Source organism: Engystomops pustulosus, chromosome 3, assembly GCF_040894005.1.
Source record: "Engystomops pustulosus chromosome 3, aEngPut4.maternal, whole genome shotgun sequence".
Taxonomy (NCBI): domain Eukaryota; kingdom Metazoa; phylum Chordata; class Amphibia; order Anura; family Leptodactylidae; genus Engystomops; species Engystomops pustulosus.
Window position 1 is genome coordinate 147811334 of NC_092413.1, and position 26020 is coordinate 147837353.

At 42.3% G+C, this 26020-nt stretch overlaps 1 protein-coding gene across 1 annotated transcript in view; it reads left to right on the plus strand.

Annotated features, from left to right (window-relative positions):
• Positions 1-16041: 16041 nt before the first annotated feature.
• Positions 16042-26020, plus strand: part of LOC140122876 (receptor-type tyrosine-protein phosphatase eta-like) — a 37099-nt gene continuing 27120 nt past the window's right edge. Inside the window, exons 1-4 of the mRNA XM_072144121.1 lie at positions 16042-16078; positions 17805-18062; positions 20804-21061; positions 23168-23425. Of these exons, the coding sequence (XP_072000222.1) occupies positions 16042-16078; positions 17805-18062; positions 20804-21061; positions 23168-23425 (811 nt within the window). The remainder of the gene's footprint in view (positions 16079-17804; positions 18063-20803; positions 21062-23167; positions 23426-26020) is intronic.

Sequence of the window (26020 nt, forward strand, 5' to 3'; positions counted from 1 at the left end):
TTGATCTGCTGGTGGCTGTCCTTGCTGCAGTGCATCTACTACCATATTGTGAGGAATTTGTTGTGAGACTTGCGACCGTTGTGTTTAGCGCTTAGTGACGCACATATCCATCGCAAAGACCGAAGTGGGAAAATTTATTAGGGGTTTGATTTCAATTAGGCACAATCTGCCATTTACTTTTTATTTTACGTTTATTTTTTCATAACTCAGCGTCATCTCATCTGGCATAGCAGTGTGCTTTCATACTTGGCTAGAAAATAGCCATAGGAGAATCCAAACGGCTTACTTAGGCCTACAATAGCGTTATATATATTTTATTTCTGGTTGATCTGCTGGTGGCTGTCCTTGCTGCAGTGCATCTACTACCATATTGTGAGGAATTTGTAGTGAGACTTGCGACCGCTGTGTTTAGCGCTTAGTGACGCACATATCCATCACAAAGACCGAAGTGGGAAAATTTATTAGGGGTTTGATTTCAATTAGGCACAGTCTGCCATTTACTTTTTATTTTACGTTTATTTTTTCATAACTCAGCGTCATCTCATCTGGCATAGCAGTGTGCTTTCATACTTGGCTAGAAAATAGCCATAGGAGAATCCAAACGGCTTACTTAGGCCTACAATAGCGTTATATATTTTATTTCTGGTTGATCTGCTGGTGGCTGTCCTTGCTGCAGTGCATCTACTACCATATTGTGAGGAATTTGTTGTGAGACTTGCGACCGTTGTGTTTAGCGCTTAGTGACGCACATATCCATCGCAAAGACCGAAGTGGGAAAATTTATTAGGGGTTTGATTTCAATTAGGCACAATCTGCCATTTACTTTTTATTTTACGTTTATTTTTTCATAACTCAGCGTCATCTCATCTGGCATAGCAGTGTGCTTTCATACTTGGCTAGAAAATAGCCATAGGAGAATCCAAACGGCTTACTTAGGCCTACAATAGCGTTATATATATTTTATTTCTGGTTGATCTGCTGGTGGCTGTCCTTGCTGCAGTGCATCTACTACCATATTGTGAGGAATTTGTAGTGAGACTTGCGACCGCTGTGTTTAGCGCTTAGTGACGCACATATCCATCACAAAGACCGAAGTGGGAAAATTTATTAGGGGTTTGATTTCAATTAGGCACAGTCTGCCATTTACTTTTTATTTTACGTTTATTTTTTCATAACTCAGCGTCATCTCATCTGGCATAGCAGTGTGCTTTCATACTTGGCTAGAAAATAGCCATAGGAGAATCCAAACGGCTAACTTAGGCCTACAATAGCGTTATATAATTTATTTCTGGTTGATCTGCTGGTGGCTGTCCTTGCTGCAGTGCATCTACTACCATATTGTGAGGAATTTGTTGTGAGACTTGCGACCGTTGTGTTTAGCGCTTAGTGACGCACATATCCATCGCAAAGACCGAAGTGGGAAAATTTATTAGGGGTTTGATTTCAATTAGGCACAATCTGCCATTTACTTTTTATTTTACGTTTATTTTTTCATAACTCAGCGTCATCTCATCTGGCATAGCAGTGTGCTTTCATACTTGGCTAGAAAATAGCCATAGGAGAATCCAAACGGCTTACTTAGGCCTACAATAGCGTTATATATATTTTATTTCTGGTTGATCTGCTGGTGGCTGTCCTTGCTGCAGTGCATCTACTACCATATTGTGAGGAATTTGTAGTGAGACTTGCGACCGCTGTGTTTAGCGCTTAGTGACGCACATATCCATCACAAAGACCGAAGTGGGAAAATTTATTAGGGGTTTGATTTCAATTAGGCACAGTCTGCCATTTACTTTTTATTTTACGTTTATTTTTTCATAACTCAGCGTCATCTCATCTGGCATAGCAGTGTGCTTTCATACTTGGCTAGAAAATAGCCATAGGAGAATCCAAACGGCTTACTTAGGCCTACAATAGCGTTATATATTTTATTTCTGGTTGATCTGCTGGTGGCTGTCCTTGCTGCAGTGCATCTACTACCATATTGTGAGGAATTTGTTGTGAGACTTGCGACCGTTGTGTTTAGCGCTTAGTGACGCACATATCCATCGCAAAGACCGAAGTGGGAAAATTTATTAGGGGTTTGATTTCAATTAGGCACAATCTGCCATTTACTTTTTATTTTACGTTTATTTTTTCATAACTCAGCGTCATCTCATCTGGCATAGCAGTGTGCTTTCATACTTGGCTAGAAAATAGCCATAGGAGAATCCAAACGGCTTACTTAGGCCTACAATAGCGTTATATATATTTTATTTCTGGTTGATCTGCTGGTGGCTGTCCTTGCTGCAGTGCATCTACTACCATATTGTGAGGAATTTGTAGTGAGACTTGCGACCGCTGTGTTTAGCGCTTAGTGACGCACATATCCATCACAAAGACCGAAGTGGGAAAATTTATTAGGGGTTTGATTTCAATTAGGCACAGTCTGCCATTTACTTTTTATTTTACGTTTATTTTTTCATAACTCAGCGTCATCTCATCTGGCATAGCAGTGTGCTTTCATACTTGGCTAGAAAATAGCCATAGGAGAATCCAAACGGCTTACTTAGGCCTACAATAGCGTTATATATTTTATTTCTGGTTGATCTGCTGGTGGCTGTCCTTGCTGCAGTGTATCTACTACCATATTGTGAGGAATTTGTAGTGAGACTTGCGACCGTTGTGTTTAGCGCTTAGTGACGCACATATCCATCGCAAAGACCGAAGTGGGAAAATTTATTAGGGGTTTGATTTCAATTAGGCACAGTCTGCCATTTACTTTTTATTTTACGTTTATTTTTTTAATAACTCAGCGTCATCTCATCTGGCATAGCAGTGTGCTTTCATACTTGGCTAGAAAATAGCCATAGGAGAATCCAAACGGCTTACTTAGGCCTACAATAGCGTTATATATATTTTATTTCTGGTTGATCTGCTGGTGGCTGTCCTTGCTGCAGTGCATCTACTACCATATTGTGAGGAATTTGTAGTGAGACTTGCGACCGTTGTGTTTAGCGCTTAGTGACGCACATATCCATCGCAAAGACCGAAGTGGGAAAATTTATTAGGGGTTTGATTTCAATTAGGCACAGTCTGCCATTTACTTTTTATTTTACGTTTATTTTTTTAATAACTCAGCGTCATCTCATCTGGCATAGCAGTGTGCTTTCATACTTGGCTAGAAAATAGCCATAGGAGAATCCAAACGGCTTACTTAGGCCTACAATAGCGTTATATATATTTTATTTCTGGTTGATCTGCTGGTGGCTGTCCTTGCTGCAGTGCATCTACTACCATATTGTGAGGAATTTGTAGTGAGACTTGCGACTGTTGTGTTTAGCGCTTAGTGACGCACATATCCATCGCAAAGACCGAAGTGGGTAAATTTATTAGGGGTTTGATTTCAATTAGGCACAGTCTGCCATTTACTTTTTATTTTACGTTTATTTTTTCGTAACTCAGCGTCATCTCATCTGGCATAGCAGTGTGCTTTCATACTTGGCTAGAAAATAGCCATAGCAATAGGATAGCATCGTTTGGTTTTAAAAACTAAAAAACACAAAAAAACACAAAAAAAAGTTAAAAAAAAATTAAAGTTATAACTTTCATTTTCAAAATGTTTAACCCGAGGGCTAGGGGTAGAGGACGAGGGCGGGGACGTGGGCGTCCAACTACTGCAGGGGTCAGAGGCCGTGGTCCTAGGCGGGGTGAGACACCACCTGCTGATGAGAGAGCAGGGGAACGCCGCAGAGCTACACTCCCTAGGTTCATGTCTGAAGTTACTGAGACTCGTGGTAGAGCACTGTTGAGGCCAGCACAGTGCAAACAGGTGATGTCGTGGATTGCCGACAATGCTTCGAGCAATTTGTCCACCAGTCAGTCTTCCACGCAGTCCACCCATGTCACCGAAATCGGCACTCCTCCAGCTCCTGCACCTCAGCCTCCTCCCCCCCAGTCTGCCCCCTCCCAGGAAAATTTGGCATTTGAACCGGCATACTCTGAGGAACTGTTTTCTGGACCCTTCCCACACTCACAAACCACTTGTCCGGTTGCTGCTGAGCAATTTTCCGATGCCCAGGCTTTCCACCAGTCGCAGTCTGTGGGTGATGATGACCTTCTTGACGTAGTGGAAGAAGTGTGTAAAGAGGTGTCCGACGATGAGGAGACACGGTTGTCAGACAGTGGTGAAGTTGTTGTCAGGGCAGGAAGTCCGAGGGGGGAGCAGACTGAGGGATCGGAGGATGATGAGGTGACAGACCCAAGCTGGGTTGAGAGGCCGGGTGAACACAGTGCTTCTGAGACGGAGGAGAGTCCTCGACCAGAACAGGTTGGAAGAGGCAGTGGTGGGGCCAGACGGAGAGGCAGGGCCAGAGCAGGTGCATCAGCGCCAAATGTGTCACGTAGTGAAGCTCCCGTGGCGAGGGCTCCCGCGGCGAAGGAAACACCGGATGACCGACGGACTGTGGTGTGCAACCTGTGCCAAACCAGGATCAGCAGGGGTTCCACCACTACTAGCTTAACTACCACCAGTATGCGCAGGCATATGAATGCTAAACACCCCACTCAGTGGCACCAAGCCCGTTCACCTCCGGCCGTGCACACCACTGCTCCTTCCCCTGTGTCAGCTGATAGTCAGCCCCCTGCCCAGGACCCTGGCACAAAAACCCCATCGTCGCCTCCACGATCCTCCACAGCATCCACCAGCGTTCAGCTCTCCATACCCCAGACGCTGGAGCGGAAACGGAAATATAGTGCAACCCACCCGCACGCCCAAGCCCTTAATGTCCACATCTCCAGATTGCTTAGCCTGGAGATGCTGCCCTATAGGCTAGTAGAGACCGAGGCCTTTCGCAACCTCATGGCGGCGGCCGCCCCTCGGTATTCGGTCCCCAGCCGCCACTACTTTTCCTGATGTGCCGTCCCAGCCCTGCACCAGCACGTGTCAGACAACATCATCCGTGCCCTGACCAACGCCGTTTCTGACAAGGTCCACCTGACCACGGACACGTGGACGAGTGCTGCCGGGCAGGGCCACTATATATCGCTGACGGCACATTGGGTTAACTTGGTGGAGGCTGGGACCGAGTCTGACCCTGCGGCTGGTCATATACTGCCGACGCCGAGGATTGTGGGGCCTACCTCGGTCCAGGTCTTTCAGGCCTACTATGCCTCCTCCTCCTCCCACCCCTCCTCCACCTCCTCCTCCGAACTACCATCCGTGGGCATGGCGCCATCAGTCGCTAGCTCTAGGCACAGCAGTAGTGCCGTCGCTAAGCGACAGCAGGCGGTGCTCAAACTGCTGAGCCTAGGCGATAAAAGGCACACCGCCCAAGAGCTATTACAGGGCATTCCACATCAAACTTGTTAACTTTGTCGCCACCCTGCTGTGTAATCCACAAAATATACTGCCAAACTTTTATCATTTACCAATATTATTTCAGTGCTTCTTGCGCATCTGTTTACATTCCCCTCACCCGCCATATCCTAAACTTATTAGAACGCTACTACACTTGATCTTATACAAAAGGTTCTTAGAAGTGCTGTTTGGGGAGTAGCCTAGAGACAGGGGCTTGGATTGGCGAAACCTCGCCTGGCAGCGGAGCGCCAGCTCCATCTCAAGATTCAACTAACATAGTTTTAACTGCAGCACCTTTAATCTACTACTAGTTCACTGCCTCCATACATCGTCCCCTTATCAAACGAGCTGTGTCAGGCAGAATTTTCAGGTGTTTCACCAGATACATAGTGGATAGCAGCGCAATATGAATGCCCCATACTGTCGCTCTTAATCATGGAAGTTGTCTCCATGGCTGCCTCCACATGTCGTCCCCTTATCAAAAGAGCTGTGTCAGGCTCATTTTTCGGGTGTTTCACCAGATACGTTATGGAACTTGGTCACTATGTCGCCACCATGCTGTGTTATCGACTAAATATACCTTCAACCTTTTGTTCACACAGGGCAGTGATGGCAAACCTTTTAGAGGCCGAGTGCCCAAACTACAACAAAGACCCGCTTATTTACCGCAAAGTGCCAATACAGAAATTTAATTTGTGATTTATACTCCCTTCTCTGTCACAGCTTTCATTGATACCAGCACCAGAGGACACCAATAAAGCAGAAAATAGTCCCTGGTACAGCTGTCACTTTAAAATAGCTCTGTGCACAGCAAGTCCTGGGCTGTCTGGGACTGCAGGAAGATACCTGGAGTCATCTCTGGTGATGGCCTGAGTGCCCACAGAAAGGGCTCGGAGTGCCACCTCTGGCACTAGTGCCATAGGTTCGCCATCACTGACATAGGGAATCATTTCACCTCCTTTGGTGAAACCTGAGTCCATTTAGGGTATGTCGCCATGAGACTCTCTAGCCTGCCACTGCTGCCGCTGCCTCTGCATGCCGTCCCCTATAGTGTCAGGGTCAATTATTGCATGTTTTAGATGCTATCTAGCCTCATTCGGTCACTCTGTCATGGCCATGCTGTTGCCCATAATTTTGGCATAATGGTGCGATTAAGCAGCCTCAGAGGCATCCATGCATGCTGCCCCTGCTGTTTCCTGTCCATTTCCGTGGTGTTTCCAGTTACAACCTTAAAGCATGCCTTTGAATGATTGTACTGATATAAAGATGTCTCCTAGTTAGTTCCATCTATTTCAATATTATCGGATGTATTAAGTGTTTTTAATATATATTTTTTTTAAGTATGGAGTGTGAGAGATATTTTGTATGTTAGTAAGTGGTCCTATTGATGTATTCAGGTGGATGTAATTAGAAACTCACCTGTTGTTTGTTTTGTCATGTCCGGTATAAGAAAAGTCTCTCTCATTACTCACAACCATTAGTAGATCCTATGGGACAAAACATGTTGTTTTTTTGCTATGTCCATAATATGAATAAACTAGAAGTTTTCAACTGGATCCTGTGGACATGCTGGAGTTCCTACTTCCTAAAGTCAGTGTGATGACCCAGTCCTGCCAGTGATAATGTGTAAGGAACCCTCAAACATTTCATCTAAATTTATACCACTTATATAGCGACTGGATCCAAATCCCATTATTTAGAGTCAATAAACGTTTATTGGAAAGTACAAGACAAGTTATACAAAGAGTACTTCTGAACAATCCAAAAACAAAAATAACAATAGTAGCGTAACAAAGTGATGGTTCTCTGAACCGGTAACTTGTATCCCTGAGCTTCTTGCCTCATGAGGCTTGAAAATCATGCAGTTTAGGATAAGTGTATTGCCGATGTCAGATCAGTGCTGACTTAAAACAATTTTTGGTCAATTCAAAAGTACTAACATGGCCTCTTAATAGTCAACTAACTGATAAACTCATGTTACTAATCTATGTGCCTGGTCAGGGCTGAGGCTGTGTGACTTGAGGTGATGAGCAGCCTCAAACAGTTCAGAGTTACCTTCATGCGTGTAAAAAGTTTTTAAGAACAGGAACAAACATTAAAACACAATTACAATCATACATCCAAGCATACAACAATTGACACAGGGGGGAGGTGGAGCACGTCTAGATCAGAATATACAACCAAGGAAAGCATCGGTATCCTGAGGGATGATCTGTAAAGGTGTGAGGTACATTTAAGTCAAGGAACCACCCCAGACGAGACCCACGTAGCGAGGGCAGGTGAGTCTTTGAAGACCAGCCAGGTGGACCACGTGGCGTGAAATCCCGTCACTCTACCCTCATCTATTGCCTTGAGCTCTTCCATCCTATGAATGTATGTCATGGCAGCCACCCAGTCAGCTCTCGACGGGGGTGTGGTTGACCTCCAAAGTCTGGGAATAATCTGGCGTGTGGCGACAAGAAAGTGCCTCAACATGCCTTTTTTAATCTTTGAGATGGGCCCAGACAAAGCTGAAAGCAGAGCCTGTTCTGGAGTAAAAGTCAAATTAGATTTTGTTAAGGCATTATATAGAAGATTGACATCATGCCAGAGGGGTACAATTGAGGGACAGCTCCACCATATATGTACCATTGTTCCGACATGCCTCTCACATCGCCAGCATTGGTCCGAGACCTGGGGGTATATTTGTTTCAACTTTACCGGAGTACGGTACCAGCATGAAAGAATTTTAAAGTTAAGCTCTTGCAGTTTACATGATGATGATAGAACATGAGTTAGTGAATAAACTGTGTCCCATTGCTCTGGGGTTAGCTCCTTACCAATAGCTGATTCCCAAGCCCTAGCGTAGTATGGTCTGCAGTCTCCTGTCTCCCTTGTCAAAAAGATTCCATATAGTAGTGAGATGGTGTGTGTGATTGGGGTCTTGGTGAGGCAAAGTTCCTCAAATGTGGTAAGAGAGGAGTTTAGGATCGACAGCGGGGCTAATGTTGAGATGAAATTTCGCAGCTGGAAGTATTTAAGCCAATGACCTGAGCTTGCTCCCCCCCCTATATTTGCCAATGGACGAACTCCTTCATCGGATACCACGTCTCTCACTCTAGGCGAAATTTCCTGGCCCAGACCCAAAAAAGAACTAACTCGGAGCCCTGGTGTAAACTGGGGATTGCCCAGCAAAGGCGACATGGGGCCCGGAACAGCGATTATCCCCAATTTAAGCGCGAACTTCCTCCATATTTGTAGCAGCTTTTTTAACATGAAGGAGGTCGGGAGATGCTGAAGTGTAATGGAAGGAGGAAGCCAAAAGAACCCCAACGCATGGGGGGATGAGAGGTCCAGTTCTGAACGAACCCAAATCTTATCCTCTTTGTGATGAAAGAGGTCTAGAATGCAAGCTCCGATGGCAGCTCTATGATAAGTAGTGAAATCGGGGAGCCCCGCTCCCCCCAAGCGTTTAGGTCTTGTTAGGAGGCTTCTCCGTATGCGGGGAGCAGTGTCTCGCCAAATGAATTGGCGTGCTGCTTTATGGAGAGTCGTGAAGAAAGCACGCGGGATGTCCATGGGTACTGTTTGAAATAGATACAATAGCCGAGGAAGGATATCCATTTTTAAGACATTCATCCTCCCAAACCACGACAGACCTAATCCCTTCCATTTAGCTAAGTCGGCATTGATGGATTTTAGCAGGGGTTCGTAATTCAGGGAGTATAGGCAGCTAGAGTCTGAAGAGATTTGCACCCCCAAATATTTGATAGAGTTGGTAGCCCATCTGAATGGGAAGGTCGAGGCTAAGTGCTTTGTTTCCTCTTGCGTGAGAGAAATATTTAATAGTTCAGACTTTTGTAGGTTAACTTTAAAGTTACTTAGTTTACCAAAGGTGGTGAATTCTTTTAATATTGAGGGGAGTGAAATCTGTGGGTTAGTTACATATAGCAACAGATCATCCGCGAAAAGCGACATCTTGTGATGTGTGCGCGTGATCTGAAGCCCCTTAATGTCGGGATTGTTTCTTAGAGCAATGGCCAACGACTCCATCACCAGTATGTACAGGAAAGGAGACAGGGGGCATCCCTGCCTGGTCCCATTGGAAATTGAGAATGGAAGAGACAATGATCCATTCACTTTGACCCTCGCAGTAGATCTATGGTACAAGGCCAAAATTTTTTCCCTCATTCGGGGTCCCAACCCAATGGAGCGCAAAGTGGATTCTAGGAACCCCCAATGGACTCGATCGAACGCTTTCTCAGCGTCTATAGAGAGCAGGCACATCGGAACACCAGATGTTTTTGCTCTTTCAATCAAAGATATAGTCTTAATGGTGTTGTCCCTTGCCTCCCTTCCTGGGACAAATCCAACCTGTTCCTGATGCACTAAAGAGGGAATGTACGGTTGGAGTCTTAGGGCCAATAATTTGGAATATATCTTCGTGTCTACATTCAGTAGTGAAATTGGTCTGAAATTACCACAATGAGATTGATCTTTCCCTGGTTTGGGAATTACCGTGATATATGCCTGTAAAGCTTGGTCTGGGAAAGGGCATTTCTCTGAGACCGAGTTAAAGGCCTTGGTTAGTAGGGGCAGGACTTCAGACTTGTATGATTTATAGAATCTGGTTGTAAAACCATCTGGGCCTGGGCTTTTACCTGTTTTTAGATTTTTGATGACCAGAGCTACCTCCTCTTCTGAGAAGTTATTTTCCAACGCCTCTGCTGCCTCATTCGGGATTTTTGGAAGGGGGTTTGTTGTCAAGTATGCCTCTACTTGATCAGTAGTTGGGACAGGAGGGCTGGATTCCTGATCTTTTATATTATATAGGGCAGAATAAAATTTGGAGAACTCATCTAGAATCTGGTACTCCTTGTGGACCAGACCTTTGGTCGGGGAATTTATAGAAAAAATATGCGTGGTCGGGGAGCGTGGATGGATCATTTTCGCTAACCAGGCACCGCACTTATCACCATATTCGAAAAACCCCTTGTGCATGCGTTCTCTAGCGCACCTATATTTCTGGTCTAAGATGGAAAGTACTTCCTGTCGTAATAGGGCTATTTCGGCTTTCAGAGTCTCTGATGGAGTGGTTTTATTAACGCACTCCTTATCCGCCAGAGCGAGGAGTGTGGTTTTAAGCTTATGAGCCCTCTCGCGCTTTAACCTGGACCCATGTGCCATGAAAATTTTTTGTAGTTTAAGTTTTGACTCTTCCCAAACACGTATGGGAGGGGTAGCCTCCGATTCGGCAACCTCTATTGCCTTCCTAATTGCTAATTTAATTTCCTCCATGCAAAGAGCATCATCTAGAAGATGATCATTAAGGCGCCATGAGCTCTTACGAACCGGATGAGGGGATCCTTCCAATGAACCAAAGACTGGTGCGTGGTCTGACCACAAAAATGTGTCTATGGAGCATCGTGGAAGCATGTCAAGCAGCCGGTGGGAGAGGAACAAGTGGTCAAGCCTATGGTAGGTGTTGTGTGCTAGGGAATGGTAACTATATTCCCTAACTGACGGATGTAGTGTTCGCCACATGTCAACTAGGTGTAAAGCTCGCAACTCAGCTTTTAGTCTACGTCTTTTTGCATGGGAGACAGATGACCTACCCGCAGTAGTGTCCAGGTCTACGTCCATCACCATGTTAAAGTCACCGCCCAGAATTATATCAGAACCATCTGCGAAGTCTGCCAACATGCGAAGCACCGACATTCCGAAGGGTACCTGGTCAGAGTTGGGAAAATAAACATTAGCAATAGTAAATATAAAACCGCGTAAGCTAATTTTCAGGAACAGAAATCTGCCCTCTGGGTCAAATTTGGAGTCCATGAGCGTGAATTGAAGGGACTTGTGAAATGCTACCGATACCCCCCCAGCCTTACGCTCAGGATGTGGGCAGTGATACCATTTGGAATATAAGTGCGTCGGGCAGGCAGGGACTGCATTAGCTACAAAGTGAGTTTCCTGGAACAGAGCAATAAGTATTTTTTGTTTGTTAAGGCGGTATAGGATTTGACCTCTCTTTGCCGGAGCGTTGAGCCCCTTTACATTAAAGGAGCAGAATGATAACCTCAGGTTGTTCATGATGGCGGCGAACGAGTAGATCCGATCGCGCTCCTAGGTGAGGAGGAACCCCAAGAGCGGGGGAATAAGAAAGGGAATAGAGGAGGATGGTAGTTGAGGGGGAAGGACAGAAGGACGACAAACAAGCAAACAACAGTCAATCCAGAACAAAATACAAAACACAAAAAGAGAGAACACCAAACAAGACGAATAACAAATAGTCAAACCGTCTGGTCTAGATTGGGGTGCAGTAAAATAACACGCGTATAGTTTACTATACACGTAAACCCCTGGGGGATATGTCTAGCTAGAGAGGAGAGTTGCGAATTCTATAAACCCCTCTTGAAAGCTGTTTCTGGAGTATTAAGACACGTAATTATCAGGCGTATCCAACACAAATGAACCTTGGAACCCGTATAAAAGAGAAAAAGATGAATAGTAAATAACCATTTTGGGATAAACAAACTCTTCCAACTCATCATGACACTAGTGTGGACAGTAGTGTATAGTGAGCAAATTATCGTCTGTTGGCCATCCACTAGTCATGAGGTCGGTGCTGAGGATATATTAAACATTCAGCGAGAAATATCAATCAAAGTTACTGGTTATCTCGAGGCCGGGCATTTCTCAGTGGTTGCGGAGCTGGGGGTAGCTGAGCTGCACGTCCTCTTTGGCCTCTACGCCCTCTTTGTCGTGGAGGTCTTGCTGGAAGTGGAAGTGGCGGAGCGATTCCCCTCCATCCTACCGGTACAGGGAGCCTTGGCCATTCAGTAATAGCGGGAGCAGGGAAACCCAGGACCTCAGAGATGCCCGGAACATCTGCCGGATGCTGCAGAGTGTATCTCCCACTTGTATGCCGAATATGTAAACAGAACGGGAACCCCCATGAGTAAGGTATGTTTCTTCTTCTCAATTCTTCCAGGAATGGCTTAAGTGCTTTACGTTTAAGGAGAGTGAGGCGTGATAGATCTGGAAGCAGTTGCAGACGTGTGCCTTGGAAATCCACCTCCCCAGCCTCTCTGGCCTTTGTCATTATGGTGTCCTTTATTTGATATTTATGGACCCTGCATATGACATCCCTTGGAGGCTCTTGGGCAGCTGGTTTGGCTTGCAAGGCACGGTGTGCCCTATCCAGCTCCAAGTGTGTGTCCGCTGGGACTTCCAAGAGCGAGTTGAATATTTGCTGCAAGGTGGCGTGAAGACTTGTATTATCCACTGTTTCTGGTAGGCCCCGGATTCTGATATTATTCCGCCTCCCTCTATTTTCTGTATCGTCCAGCTGGTCAGCTATAAATTGAAGCTGAAAGGCATGCGCAGCTAGCATAGAATCGTGGTCGTTTACCCTGTTGGCAAGGGTAGAAGAACTATCCTCTAAGGCAGAAACTCTGGCGGCCACTCTTTGAACATCCTCTCGGACCACCCCAATTTCTGCAGCATAAGACTGTTCCAGCCTAGCCACATAACTCACCATGTCCTCCCTAGTGGGAATGGAACGGAGATGTGTGCGGAGAGCTCGTAATTCTGCTAAAGCTCCCAATTCTTGAGACAACAGGGTTGGCATATAATCACTTGTTTGTCTCGATTGTGCCAATTGAGGTGAAGGTGATGAGTCCTCTGAGAAAGGAGACATGGTTAAATTTGCTCCATCAGGATCCTGAGAGCCATTAGGTGGAATGGAGGCAGATGGATTAAATTCCGCTGGGGAGATGTGTATTGGTGTGGACGGCCATTCCCCATCCTGGGAGGCCCATAAAGCCGGGGAGCACATGTTCCCATATGAGGCTGTCACTTTAGGTGATGGCACCCTGCACTCATGGAAGGTGTGTGATGGTGAGTCCCCCAATGCTCTATTATCTCTTGGGGAGTACGATCCAGAGCCCTGATAGGGGGAGGGGGGCTGCCCTTCATCCCCACATGCTGGTGCACCCCTGTATTCCTGCTTCCCTGGAGAGACTCTCACCTCTGACGCTTCTGAGGCCATGGAAGATCGGGGCCTCGCTGGAGCCGGCTGTGAAAGGTCCCCCTCCATCTCCATCTTGCTGGGACGGCTATGTGGCGCTGTCTGGAGCGTCTTCCCCGAGGATGTTGTCGGGGCATCTGCCGGTGAGCCACTGCTTGACAGGGTGATGTCAGCGCTTAGCTCCCGCTGCGCCACGCTCCCGCGCTGCGCGGCGGGTTCCGCCATCTTGGCTGCTCTCTTCAGCGGGGGATGCTCTGCGCTCGTAGCGCTATGACTGCTCCGACCCGATGGGCCAGCTTTCTCTATCCCGCCACCAGGCTCCCTCGTTACCTCTTTCTGACGGCCTCCGGAGGATGATGGATGTGCGGGTCCGGCAGGAGAAGGTCCGGCTGATTTTTCGGTGCCTCGTGGTGCGGCCATAACGGGGGATAAGTATTTCCCGATGCCTTTTGTGGCAGTCCTGGTAAGAGGGGTGCAGGATGCTTTGGGGTCTGGACGCTTTTTGGGTCCCATTTTAAAGCTATTTTATGTGCTGGATCGCGGTGTTTAACAGCTTTACTCGGGGATAGAGCGGGAGCTAGCAGGATGCACGTCTCTTCTCCGCCATAGCCAGGCCACGCCCCCAAATCCCATTATTTAAAGTAAATCATGAAATGTTACAATTTCAGTCTGCAATATGGCCATTAAGAATATATATTTCCTGTTTAATGATAGAACCAGAAGTAGTGAAGAACCTGTTGATAGGAGACATCACCACCAATTCTATATCACTGAGCTGGAACAAACCAGTTGGAAATGTAAGATTTTACAACATCCAGATTCTGGGGGAACCATCTTTGAATAAAAGTGTCATAACAACATCTGCTATGATTGAAGGCCTGATACCTGGGAATTATTATTCATTGCTGGTTTCTGCTGTTACTAGCAAAAAACAATATTGCAGGAAAAAGTGTAAATACACTCACCGGCCACTTTTTTAGGTACACCATGCTAGTAAAGGGTTGGACCCCCTTTTGCCTTCAGAACTGCCTCAATTCTTCGTGGCATAGATGCAACAAGGTGCTGGAAGCATTCCTCAGAGATTTTGGTCCATATTGACATGATGGCATCACACAGCTGCCGCAGATTTGTCGGCTGCACATCCATGATGCGAATCTCCCGTTCCACCACATCCCAAAGATGCTCTATATACAATCTGTATAATAAAACAATCGTCACAGGACCTGCAAGATAAATGCCGGACAAAAAAAAACACAAAAAACTTTCAGAAAAAAGAATTTTTTATTAATACCCTATAAATGCTCTAAAAAGTGATTTAAAAAATATATTATTCACTCTAAAATAAGACCACCAAAAAGAACAATCCTTCTCGCTAAAAATAAGCCCTTAAACCGAAAAATAAAAAAGTTATGCATATGAAAATTTGGTGATGCTAAAATTAATAACATTTTTGCCAAATTACTTTTTATTCAGTAAAAATGGGAAAAAAATTAAAAAAATCTATAAATGAGGTCTTTTCGAAATCGTGGCGACCCATAGAATAAAAATAATATACTATTTTTATGGTATGGTAAGCAGCCAAAAAAAAACACACATACAAATTTTCCTAAAAAAATGATGATTTTCATTTCCTCCACCAACAGAGTTAATATAATCTCACCAATTAGCTATAGATGCCCCAAAATTACGTACCAGAAAATTGCATCTCATGTGGCTAAAAATATGCCCCTATTGGTCTACATTAAAGAAAGAAAAAAATTATATCCTGTACAATGTGACATAGCAAATCTGATCTGGATGTCGCCTCATTCCCTTCTATGCCCGGCCATGCACCCATACAGCAGGGTACCACCACATATGGGGTATCGGTGTACTCAAGAGAAATTGGGTATCACACTTTGTGGAGCCTTTTTCATTTTATCCATTGTAAATGTTTAATTTTCCACCCAAAATGAGTGTATTGTGAAAAAATATTACAATTTGCAGACTGCACCTCCATTTTGTTTTAACCCTTATAAAACACCTAAAGGGTTAACAAACTTCTTAAAAGTGGTTTTTCATACTTTGAGGGGTGTAGTTTCCATAATGGGGTAATTTATGAGTCTTGCTATTATTTAGGCCTCTCAGTGTCAATTAAAAGTTGGCCAGGTCCAGATCTAAATACGGGTTTTGGTGATTTTACAAAAAATGTGAAAAATGATACCCAAATTCTGAGCCATTCAGAACATTCTAGTAAAATATGTGGAATCTTAAGAAACCATGCCAACATAAAGCAGACATTTGGTAAATGTAAGTTATGAATTTATTTGGGTGCTATGACTACCTGCATCAAAAGTAGAGAATTTAGAACGTTGAAAATAAAGAACTTTTCAAAATTTTTGCCAAATTTTGTTTTTTTTTCATAACTAAACACAAAAGATTTCATCCAAATTTTTAAACTAATTTGAAGTACAATGTGTCACGAGAAAACAATCTCAAAATCCCCTGGATATCTTAAATCGTTCGAAAGCTATAAGCACCTATAGTGACAAAGGTCAGATTTGAAAAATGGGACCGCGTCCTAAAGGCCAAAAGAGGCCGAGTCCTGAAGGGGTTAATAAGATGATTACAAAAATATTATGTGTGTTAGAAGATATGTTTCTCCTATTTGATAAAGAACTATTTCCCAGGCTACATAATACTGGCTCATCACGACATGTCGTTCAGCCTGACATACATGGAACACGTGCCGGGTATGCTCTAAGGAACCTGGAAGTCAGCACATCATAGTAGACTGGACATGATGAAACCTACGTCACTTCCAGTGGCCGGTGCCGGAGACCCTATGTCAGTAATGATGTCGGAAAAATGTGCCTAGGTGATGCTGGATGCCAATGAATAACTTGCTAAGTAACGGCCAGCATCTATATCACATCCTCTGCATACCTAGCAATGGCTAGTAAACAAATTAGGGGGCCAATTAGTAGTCATCATGTATAGTAATTCTGACAAATCAAGTTGCCCAAGCATGTGGAGCAAAAATTCACAGAATTAACCCTTCAAAACGATTACACTCAAAGTTTGGTTCAATGGCAGGAAAAGTAAAGGAAATGCAGCAAAAAATATTGGTGAGACCATCACTATCGATAATCAAGATTTTACATTATAAAGTAATCTTCTTAGCACAATCTCTATAAAAGGTTAAACAAAGCAGGAGAATGTCAAATTTTCATTAAACCCTTTGTGGTTACTGTGTCACACCTAAAAATCCACATGGTTTTGCGCTGTAAGATGCATTTATCCCAGTCACCTTCCCTCGGTTGCGGAGCAACCAGGTCAATTCCCATGAACCGAATCGCGTCCAGTCTGCCACCATGACATACATTCATATGCCGGGCTAACATTATTAGTAATGTTACTAAGATGTGCACCTAGCCATCTGCGCAACTCAAGCTTAGTTTTTTTGAGAAACACTAAATTAATCTATCATGATAAAAATACATACATTATAACAATGTGTAATTGATATATTTTACTTCCTTTTTTTCCTAAAACGCACTGATTCTAACATTGACATTTTCAGTAGAGACAATATACAATGGGGCACATTTAGTTACATTCCTGCTGGAGTTCACAGAATTCCAGAATGGAGTTGTCCGACGACAATGCACTCTGCCGCAATTCTCTAAGATTGTGCGCCCGATATCCTGCATGTGTCACTTCCCGACTCAGGTCTGACAGAGTTCACCATCTTTTTAGTGGTGCATGTAATTGCTCTATCTGTTGCGTGAGGGTCTTTACAAGTAATACAGGTGAACAAGCAGCTCTGGCGGCACGCAGGGCGTTTACACCAAAGCGGCTAAATTTAGAAAATTGGTTTAAATTAACAAAAATCCAGTTAATGGGGGATAATATTTATGGCTGGAGAATCTATATAAGAATTGGCCTAATTGCATGGTATTAATTGTCTGACTTAAATGGGCAGATGTTGTTGTTCTTCCAATTCTGTTCTTGGTGGGTTAACATGCCAATAAGTTTTCCAGGAATGGAAAAGGAAAACCAGGCCTCTTAAAGCAGTTCCCTTGATATCAAGCATGACCTACAGGAAGCCTTATGACATGGTGCGGGATTAAACTTGAGACATTCGTATTTGGAGCAGCTTTACATTACCTAAAAAGTGTATCCCAGTAGTATACATCCATACGGTTTAAAAGTAATTTTATATTTTTGCTTTTACCATCAATTGGTCATTGTTAAACACAATCGTTTCTTCTGTTCAAGTAGTGTTTAAGAAGTTTAACTATTCTTCATTGTAGCAAATAGATTTAAACCTAGAATTACAAAAATAATGTTTTTTTTTCTAAACTATGATGACCTGGAAAATTAACTTCAGTCACCAAATTTATATTTAATTGACAGGCTCATATCTTGATAAAATGAGTAAAGTACAATAAATATATCTTTCCTTTTCCAAAACAGAACCTGAAGTAGTAAAGAAGCTGCTGACAGGAAACATTACCACTACTTCTATATCACTGAGCTGGGGCAAGCCAGAAGGAAATGCTCGTTTTTATAGTATCCAGATTCTTGGAGAACCAACATTCATCACTACTGTCACTACAACATTTGGTATAATTAATGGCCTTACACCCGGGAACTATTACACCCTGTTGGTTTCTGTTTTTGTTGGAGAAAAGAATATAACAGGAAATAGTGCTATTGTATGGACCTACACAAGTGAGTATTTCTCAGATCCTAATTTTCTTTAATGAACGAGGTTACTAATTTGGGTGGATTGAGTGAATATATACTGTAACTACTGTATGTGAAATGTGAGTAAAATCATAGTTTTGGTAGCCGTTCAAACTGCACTTTGTAGAATGTTGATTTGTGTAGTAATTTTTCTAGGCAGTAACACAAATGTCAATCATAAAAAAGTGTGTACTATTTGCTTTATTGTTGCATATTCACCCAATGATATATGATACAATATTAAGTTGTAGAAGGGTGCTTTAGGGACCCAGACTTGCACTTTTTGTGGTGTCCCCCTCCACCATGCACAATAATTTCCCATCTTATGTTTACCATGTGGTGTAGTAGAAGTAAACAGTATATTTAAGACTATCTACCGGAGATGTAAAGAGATTGTGGCTTCCCCAGTGGTTTACAATTTGTTAATTAAATAAAAATGTAATGTAACAAAACTTTTTGCTACATATGTTAGTTATAACATAACCAAAATATCACCTGGGGATAGTACCAACTCAAATCTTAATATATACATACAGTGGCCAAACAAAACTACCTACATAGACTCACTACCAGACTCAAGCCTGCTTTACAGATATAAAGCCAAAACCAATATTACTACCAAAACCAAAACCAAAACCATTATTACTACATACCCTGTTTCCCCTAAGACATTCCCCGAAAGTAAGACATAGTACATTTTTGTTCAGGCTTAGAAATATAAGGCCTCCCCTGAAAATAAGACCTAGCGGCCGTCACTGCAGCAGCTTCCCTCCCACCATACATTAGTATTAGTAAATCTTTTAGATGCTGCAGAAGGTTGTGACATGGAGAAGAATTCATGGAAATAAATCACTGGCTACAAATGTGATACCAGCAGCTGCCAGGACAGGAAGGGTCATTTATGGAAAGTGCTTTTACTAAACATGAGAGATTGGGGCCAATGATTCTAATAGAAATGGAGTCACAAGAAATACAGCATGAAATTCAGAGTTTGGAGAGTCATAAGGATGTTAGAGAAGTAGATTTTTTGTCCAACGATAAATGTAAATTCTTGTTCATGGAAAAAAAAGACATCCCCTGAAAATAAGACCTAGTGCCTCTTTAGGAGCAAAAATTAATATAAGACACTGACTTATTTTCAGGGAAACAGGGTACAATCTGCACCAGATTCAAGTTTATTTCATAAAAAACATTACCATAGAACCAAGATTACTACATAGAAACAGCACCAATACCAACATTCAACAGAGCAAAACCTTAGAAGGGATCTCAATTTATGCTATTAAATAGTGCAATATGTGTACGAACTGTATATTTATAAATTATTCTAATGGAGAAATGTCTTATCTTATGAAATAGCCACTGAAGTATAAACCAATTAGACATTCTGGGTAGCTGTCAGATATTTTTTTTTTTAAAGTAGAAATGATTGTTCTTATGTTAAGATGTCTCCCAGTTTGTTCTGTCTATTTCAATGTTAACGTTTGTATTACGTGTTTTTATTATTGTTTTGATATAATATTGGAGTGTGTGAGATTGACGTCAAGCCCTATTTTGTATGTTAGTACAAAGCACCGTGGCTCAGTCATTAGCACAACAGCATTGCAGCGCTGTGATCCTGCCTACAAGTCCCATCCAGGTCAACATATGCAAATAGTTTGTATGTTCTCTCCGTGTTTGCTTGGCTTTCCTCCGGGTCCTCTGGTTTCCTCTCACACTCCAAAAAACATACTGGTACATTGATTAGATTGTAAGCCCCATTGGGGACAGAGACTGATTTGTCCGACGAGGATGAACTCTGCCGCAATTCATGAAGATCATGTGCCCGATAACCTGCATGTGTCACTTCCCCGATCAGGTCCACCAGAACTCCCCTTCTTCTTCCCGGTGTATATAAGTGCATGGCTTGCGACACCATTTTTAAGTTAAACCCCGCAGTTTGTCCAAATTGGTCGGATCGTCCGACACCCTCCCCCCCATTTGTGTTGCATGAAAGCCAGCAAGAGCACCAAAAATCCCTTTTAAATCACTTAAGTTTCTGTAGACGTGCTGGAGTTCCTACCTCCTATAGTCAATGTGATGACCCAGTCCTCCCCATGACAATATTTAAGGAACCTTCAAAGATATCATCTAAATCAGTGATGGCGAACCTTTTAGAGACTGAGTGCCCAAACTACAACAAAGACCCACTTATTTATCGCAAAGTGCCAACACAGTAATTTAATTTGTGATTTATACTCCCTTCTCTGTCACAGTTTTCATTGATACCAGCACTCTGAGGACACCAATAAAGCAGAAAATAGTCCCAGGTAGCTCTGTCACTTTAAAATAGCTCTGTGCACAGCAAGTCCTGGGCTGTCTGGGACTGCAGGAAGATACCTGGAGTCATCTCTGGTAATGGCCTGAGTGCCCACAGAAAGGGCTCTGAGTGCCACCTCTGGCACTAGTGCCATAGGTTAGCCATCACTGATCTAAATCAATACCACTAGTACAGCGACTGGATCCAAATCCCATTAATGTGGTGACATCGAGAAGGGGTAAGAAAAAATAGGCAACAACAAAGAAACATTGGTGGTTTTTTATTCAATAGTTTGGCTTTTTCTGGCCTCTGAATTCTTATTTTAGAGCTTTTAGAATTTTTTCTTTGTATAAAGTAAATGATTAAATGTTACAATTTCAGACTGCAACATGGCCATTAAGAATTTATATTTCCTGTTTTATGATAGAACCCGAAGTAGTGAAGAACCTGTCGATAGGATTCATCACCACCAATTCTATATCACTGAGCTGGGAAAAACCAGATGGAAATGCAAGTTTTTACAACATCCAGGTTCTGGGAGAACCATCTTTGAATAGAAGCGTCATAGCAACATCTGCTACATTTGAAGGCCTGATGCCTGGGAATTATTATGTATTGTTGGTTTCTGCTGTTGCTGGAGAAAACAATATTGCAGGAAACAGTGTTAATGTATGGACCTACACAAGTGAGTATTTCCCAGATCCTAATTTATGAAATGTGTACTGTTACTAAATTTGGTATTCAGAACATATCTTTATAGTAAAGATATTTTGTACATGAAATTATTTTACTATCAAGATTCTGCAGAATTATGAGCTCGTTAGTATTACTAGTATTTGCTGTAAATCTAGTGATTCAACCATGCATCTTTGATTAGAAGACATCTTTGTCATCTCACATAAAAATTAGCACCTTTTTAAAGCAATATTAATACTGTAAAGATCACTATTATGCCCCCGCAGTATTCGATATGGTAATAGCGCTCACCTACTGTAGTCAGTATAGTAACAATGCCCCCACAAAAGCTAACATAGCCACAGGGCCCCTATAGTAGCCAAGTCACATTGTCCTACACAGTGGCTTATCTAAATGTTTTTGAGTATTTTTTTTACAATTGTTTTACAGCAATAAGGCTTCATAGCTCTTGATACAGTTCACTACTTCTAGAAAGTGGAAAAGTTTTAGCAGACTGGAAAATCAATACCCAATGCCCCCTCACATTATGCCTCCCTTCATAATACCCAATCTCATAACGCCAACATTCAGAATATCCCCTTTTATTATGCCCCCTCTCATTATGCCCCTTTTATAACGCCCCCCTACCTCATATCCCTTATATAATGGCCCCTCCATTGTGACCCTTTTATAATGCCCCCTCTACTTATGCCTCCTCTTATAATGCCCCCTCTCCTTATGTCCCCTTTTATAATGCCCCTATCATTATGCCCACTTTTATAATGCCCACTCCATTATGCTCTCATTTAAAGGGCCACCCTCTCCTTAGATCTCATTTATAGTGCCCCTCTCTTTATGACCCCTTTTGTAATGCCCCATCTCTATATACCTTAATTTATAGTGACCCCCTCTCCTTATGCCCAGTTTATAGGGACCCCTCCATTACATCCAGATTAATAGTGACCTCCTCTCATTATGCCTCTATCTTTAGTGAGCCCCTCTCCTTATGCCCCTTTTTATATTGACTTCCTCTCCTTTTGCCGCTGTTTATAATGCCCCATCTCCATATGTTCTCCATTTGCAAAAAAAAAAAAAAAAAGAAAAAAATACTTGTCCAGGGGCTGGTCTCTTCAATGCCAGTTCCCCACAGAACTGATTAAGACGACCATCATAGTAATGCCATTATTTTGCTGGTGCTGGAAGCCGTGTAGTCCATGGTGGCTGAACAGGGAGTGTATTACTCCCTTCTCTGCCCCTGCATGAACGGCAGTCAGCTGCAGTGCACATGCCTGGAGCCCTACTACTGTATGGCAGCTTGCTCAACTAGCCTATGCACTGCTGCTGGACCCATTATCCCTGTGGGACTACCCACCATCGTGGTCGCAAGTCTGGCCCTGAGTTAGTGGAGCCCGCTTGTAAGTTTCCATAGTGTTTTGTACTTAACTTCGTGTCTTCAATACTTTTTTCTGGACAAAAACTGGCATAGAACTGCCCAGCAGTGCAGACCAGAGCACCTGATATCTCCGGTGTGGTGGTAGGGTCGCACCAGCAAATAAAAAAAATCCCACAACACTGTTTCCATGATTGCCATCGTATGTAGCAGCAATTTGTCAGCTGACAATATAGCTGACACTTTGCCTTGGAATGAGAGTTGCAAGATATATGCACTTTTTGTGGGAAAGGGTGTTTAATAATATCTTTTTATCTGTATGTGCACTCATTAGCAGAAAACACATTGGGGGACAATTTATCTAGCTTCATTGTCAGCCTAGCTTCTTTTTGCGTCCATGCGATAATTTGTAATTGTGCTTGTTAGTTTGACATACTTGTCTGGTCTGTCGGATGGTACTATAATTTTTTAAAGAGTTGCTAATTTTGCACAAAAATAGTCACAAAGTTGGTTGTTTTTCGTCAGCAAGAGTAGGTAAACATTTGTGTATTCTTTTCCGACTTTTTAAAATCTTTAGACAGATAATAAGACAAAATATCCAGAGAAAAAAAGATACATAGGGGGGTATTCAGCACTGGTATGGCGCAAAAGCCCTTGAATAATCCTAAATACTAGCTTATTGCTAGCACTTTAGATTAAGAATATATATTTCCTGTTTTATGATAGAACCCGAAGTAGTGAAGAACCTGCTGATAGGAGTCATCACCATCAATTCTATATCACTGAGCTGGGACAAACCAGATGGAAATGCAAGTTTTTTCAACATCCAGATTCTGGGGGAACCATCTTTGAATAGAAGCGTTATAACAACATCTGCTAAGATTGAAGGCCTGATACCTGGGAATTATTATTCATTGTTGGTTTCTGCTGTTGCTGGAGAAAACAATATTGCAGGAAGTAGTTCTAATATAGGGGTCTACACAAGTGAGTATTTCTCAGATCCTAATTTATGAAATATATACTGTTATAAATCTTTATAGTTAAGATAAAATGAAATATAATGAGAATTATAATGCTTTACTGATATATTAAAGCAATGACCACATGAAGTATGTGGTCTTTCTGCGGTGTGGTGCCACCAGGTCGTTCCACGGGTGCGACTTGTCTGCGGTGACAGCCAAGGTCAAAGTGCCAATTCAGCGGGCAGTCTTGGAGTCAGGAACAGGAAGATAGTCAAGAGATGCAAGGTCAGGGTCAGATACGGGGGTCACAACAGGAGATCAGAGCAGGAATGGGAATCGCAACGGGAAGCTTTTTTTGCAAGCATACAGCTCAAACATCTAGCAGCGTTGATGGCCAAGATGCTATTTTAACAAACTGAAATAAATATTATGAAACTATGGAATACCACTTTTATCAGTGATTAACCTACCATCACAGATCTAGTTATTAACCCCTTAACGCCAATGCCCTTTTTAGTTTTTGTGTTTTAATTCTTCACTCCCCACCTTCAAAAATCTATAACTTTTTTATTTTTCCATGTCAAGAGCTGTGTGAAAGCTTGTTTTCTGTGTAACAAATTGCAATTCATAGTGACGGTATTTAATATTCCATGCTGTGTACTGGGAAGCAGGAAAAGAATTCCAAATTTGGTGAAATTGGTGAAAAAACAAATTACACCAGTTTCTTCTGGGCTTGGATTTTACAGATTGCGCCCAAAAAGTCTTATTATTTGGATTGGTACGATCACAGTGATACCAAATTTGTATAGGTTTTATAATGTTTTTATACATTATACATAATTTTTTATCAAAAATTAAAATCTCATGTACAAATTTTTTTTTGCCATATTCTGGCCCTAATAACTTTTTTATACTGATGTGTACAGAGCTGTGGGTGGTGTCATATTTTTAGGACTGTGGGGCCTTTTGATCACTTTTTATTGAATTTTTAATATTTTAAAAATGTCAAAAAATGTGCCATTCTCAACTTTTACTGCTATTTTCCATTATGGGGTTGAATGCAATGAAAAAACGTTACTATATTTTCATAGATCGGGCATTAGGCGGTGATACCTAACATTTTTGTGATTTTTACTGTTTATTTATATTTATATGACTTCTAAGAAAGAAAGGTGATTAGAATTTTTAGGGTTTTTTTAATAGAATTTTTTAAACTGTTTTGTAAATATTTTTTTACTATTTTTCAGACTTCCTAGGGTACTTTAACCCCTTCCCGACGCGCGCCGGGTCCCGGTGCATGGAGAGGGCTCGCGGGCCGAGCCCTCTCCATAGCCGGTGAGTCTTTGCTGCATATTGCAGCAAAGGCTTACCGGTAACACCCGCGATCGGTGCTAGCAGCATTGCCGGCGGCTTCAAAGAGATGGCGCCGCATGGGCGCCGCCATCTTGTTGTGGATCGCTGCTCCCCGATGACGTCACGGGGAGCGGTGATCCGTCGCCATGGTAACCTCGGGTGTTCCGAACACCCGAGGCTACTTCGTTTTAACCTATGCATTACAATGTGCTAATTGCACATTGTAATGCATGGGGAGTAAAATCCACATATACTGCCATACTGTAGTATGGCAGTATATGATAGGATCGATCAGACTACCTAGGGTTAGAGTACCCTAGGGAGTCTGAAAAATAGTAAAAGTAAAAATAAAAAAAAGTTTAAAAAAAAAAAATTATAATAAAAAAACCTAAAAATTCAAATCACCCCCTTTCCCTAGAACTGATATAAAAATAAATAAACAGTAAAAATCATAAACACATTAGGTATCGCCGCGTCCGAAAATGCCCGATCTATCAAAATATAATGTTTTTTCACTATGTTTAACCTCGTAATGGAAAATAGCGTCCAAAGTCGAAAATGGCATTTTTTTGCCATTTTGAAAAATATAAAAAAATTAATAAAAAGTGATCAAAAGGTCGCACAGTCCCAAAGATTATAGTAATGAAAACGGCATCAAAATTCGCAAAAAATTACACTATCCACAGCTCTGTATACCAAAGTATGAAAAATTTATTGGCCCCAGAAGATGGCAAAATAAAGAAAAAATATTTTGTACAGGAGGTTTTAATTTTTTTAAATGTATGAAAACATTATAAAACCTATACAAATGTGGTATCCACGTGATCGTACCGACCCAAAGAATGAAGTAGACATGTCATTTGGGACGCAGAGTGAAAGCTGTAAAATCCAAGCCCACAAGAAAACGTCACAAATGTGGTTTTTCACCATTTTCACTGCATTTGGAATTTTTTTCCCGCTTCCCAGTACACGCCATAGAATATTAAATACCGTCACTATGAAGTGCAATTTGTTACGCAGAAAATAAGCCATAACACAGCTCTTTATGTGGAAAAATAAAAAAGTTATAGATTTTTGAAGTTGGTGAGTGAAAAATGGAAGTGAAAAAACTAAAAAAGGCCAAGTCGTTAAGGGGTTAACCCTAGGTTGTCCTACCATATACTGCCATTCTACAGTACTACAATACTACAATATGATATGCAAATCGCACATTGTAATGAATAGGTTAAAACAAGACAACCTCAGGTCTTTGGAAGACCCGAGG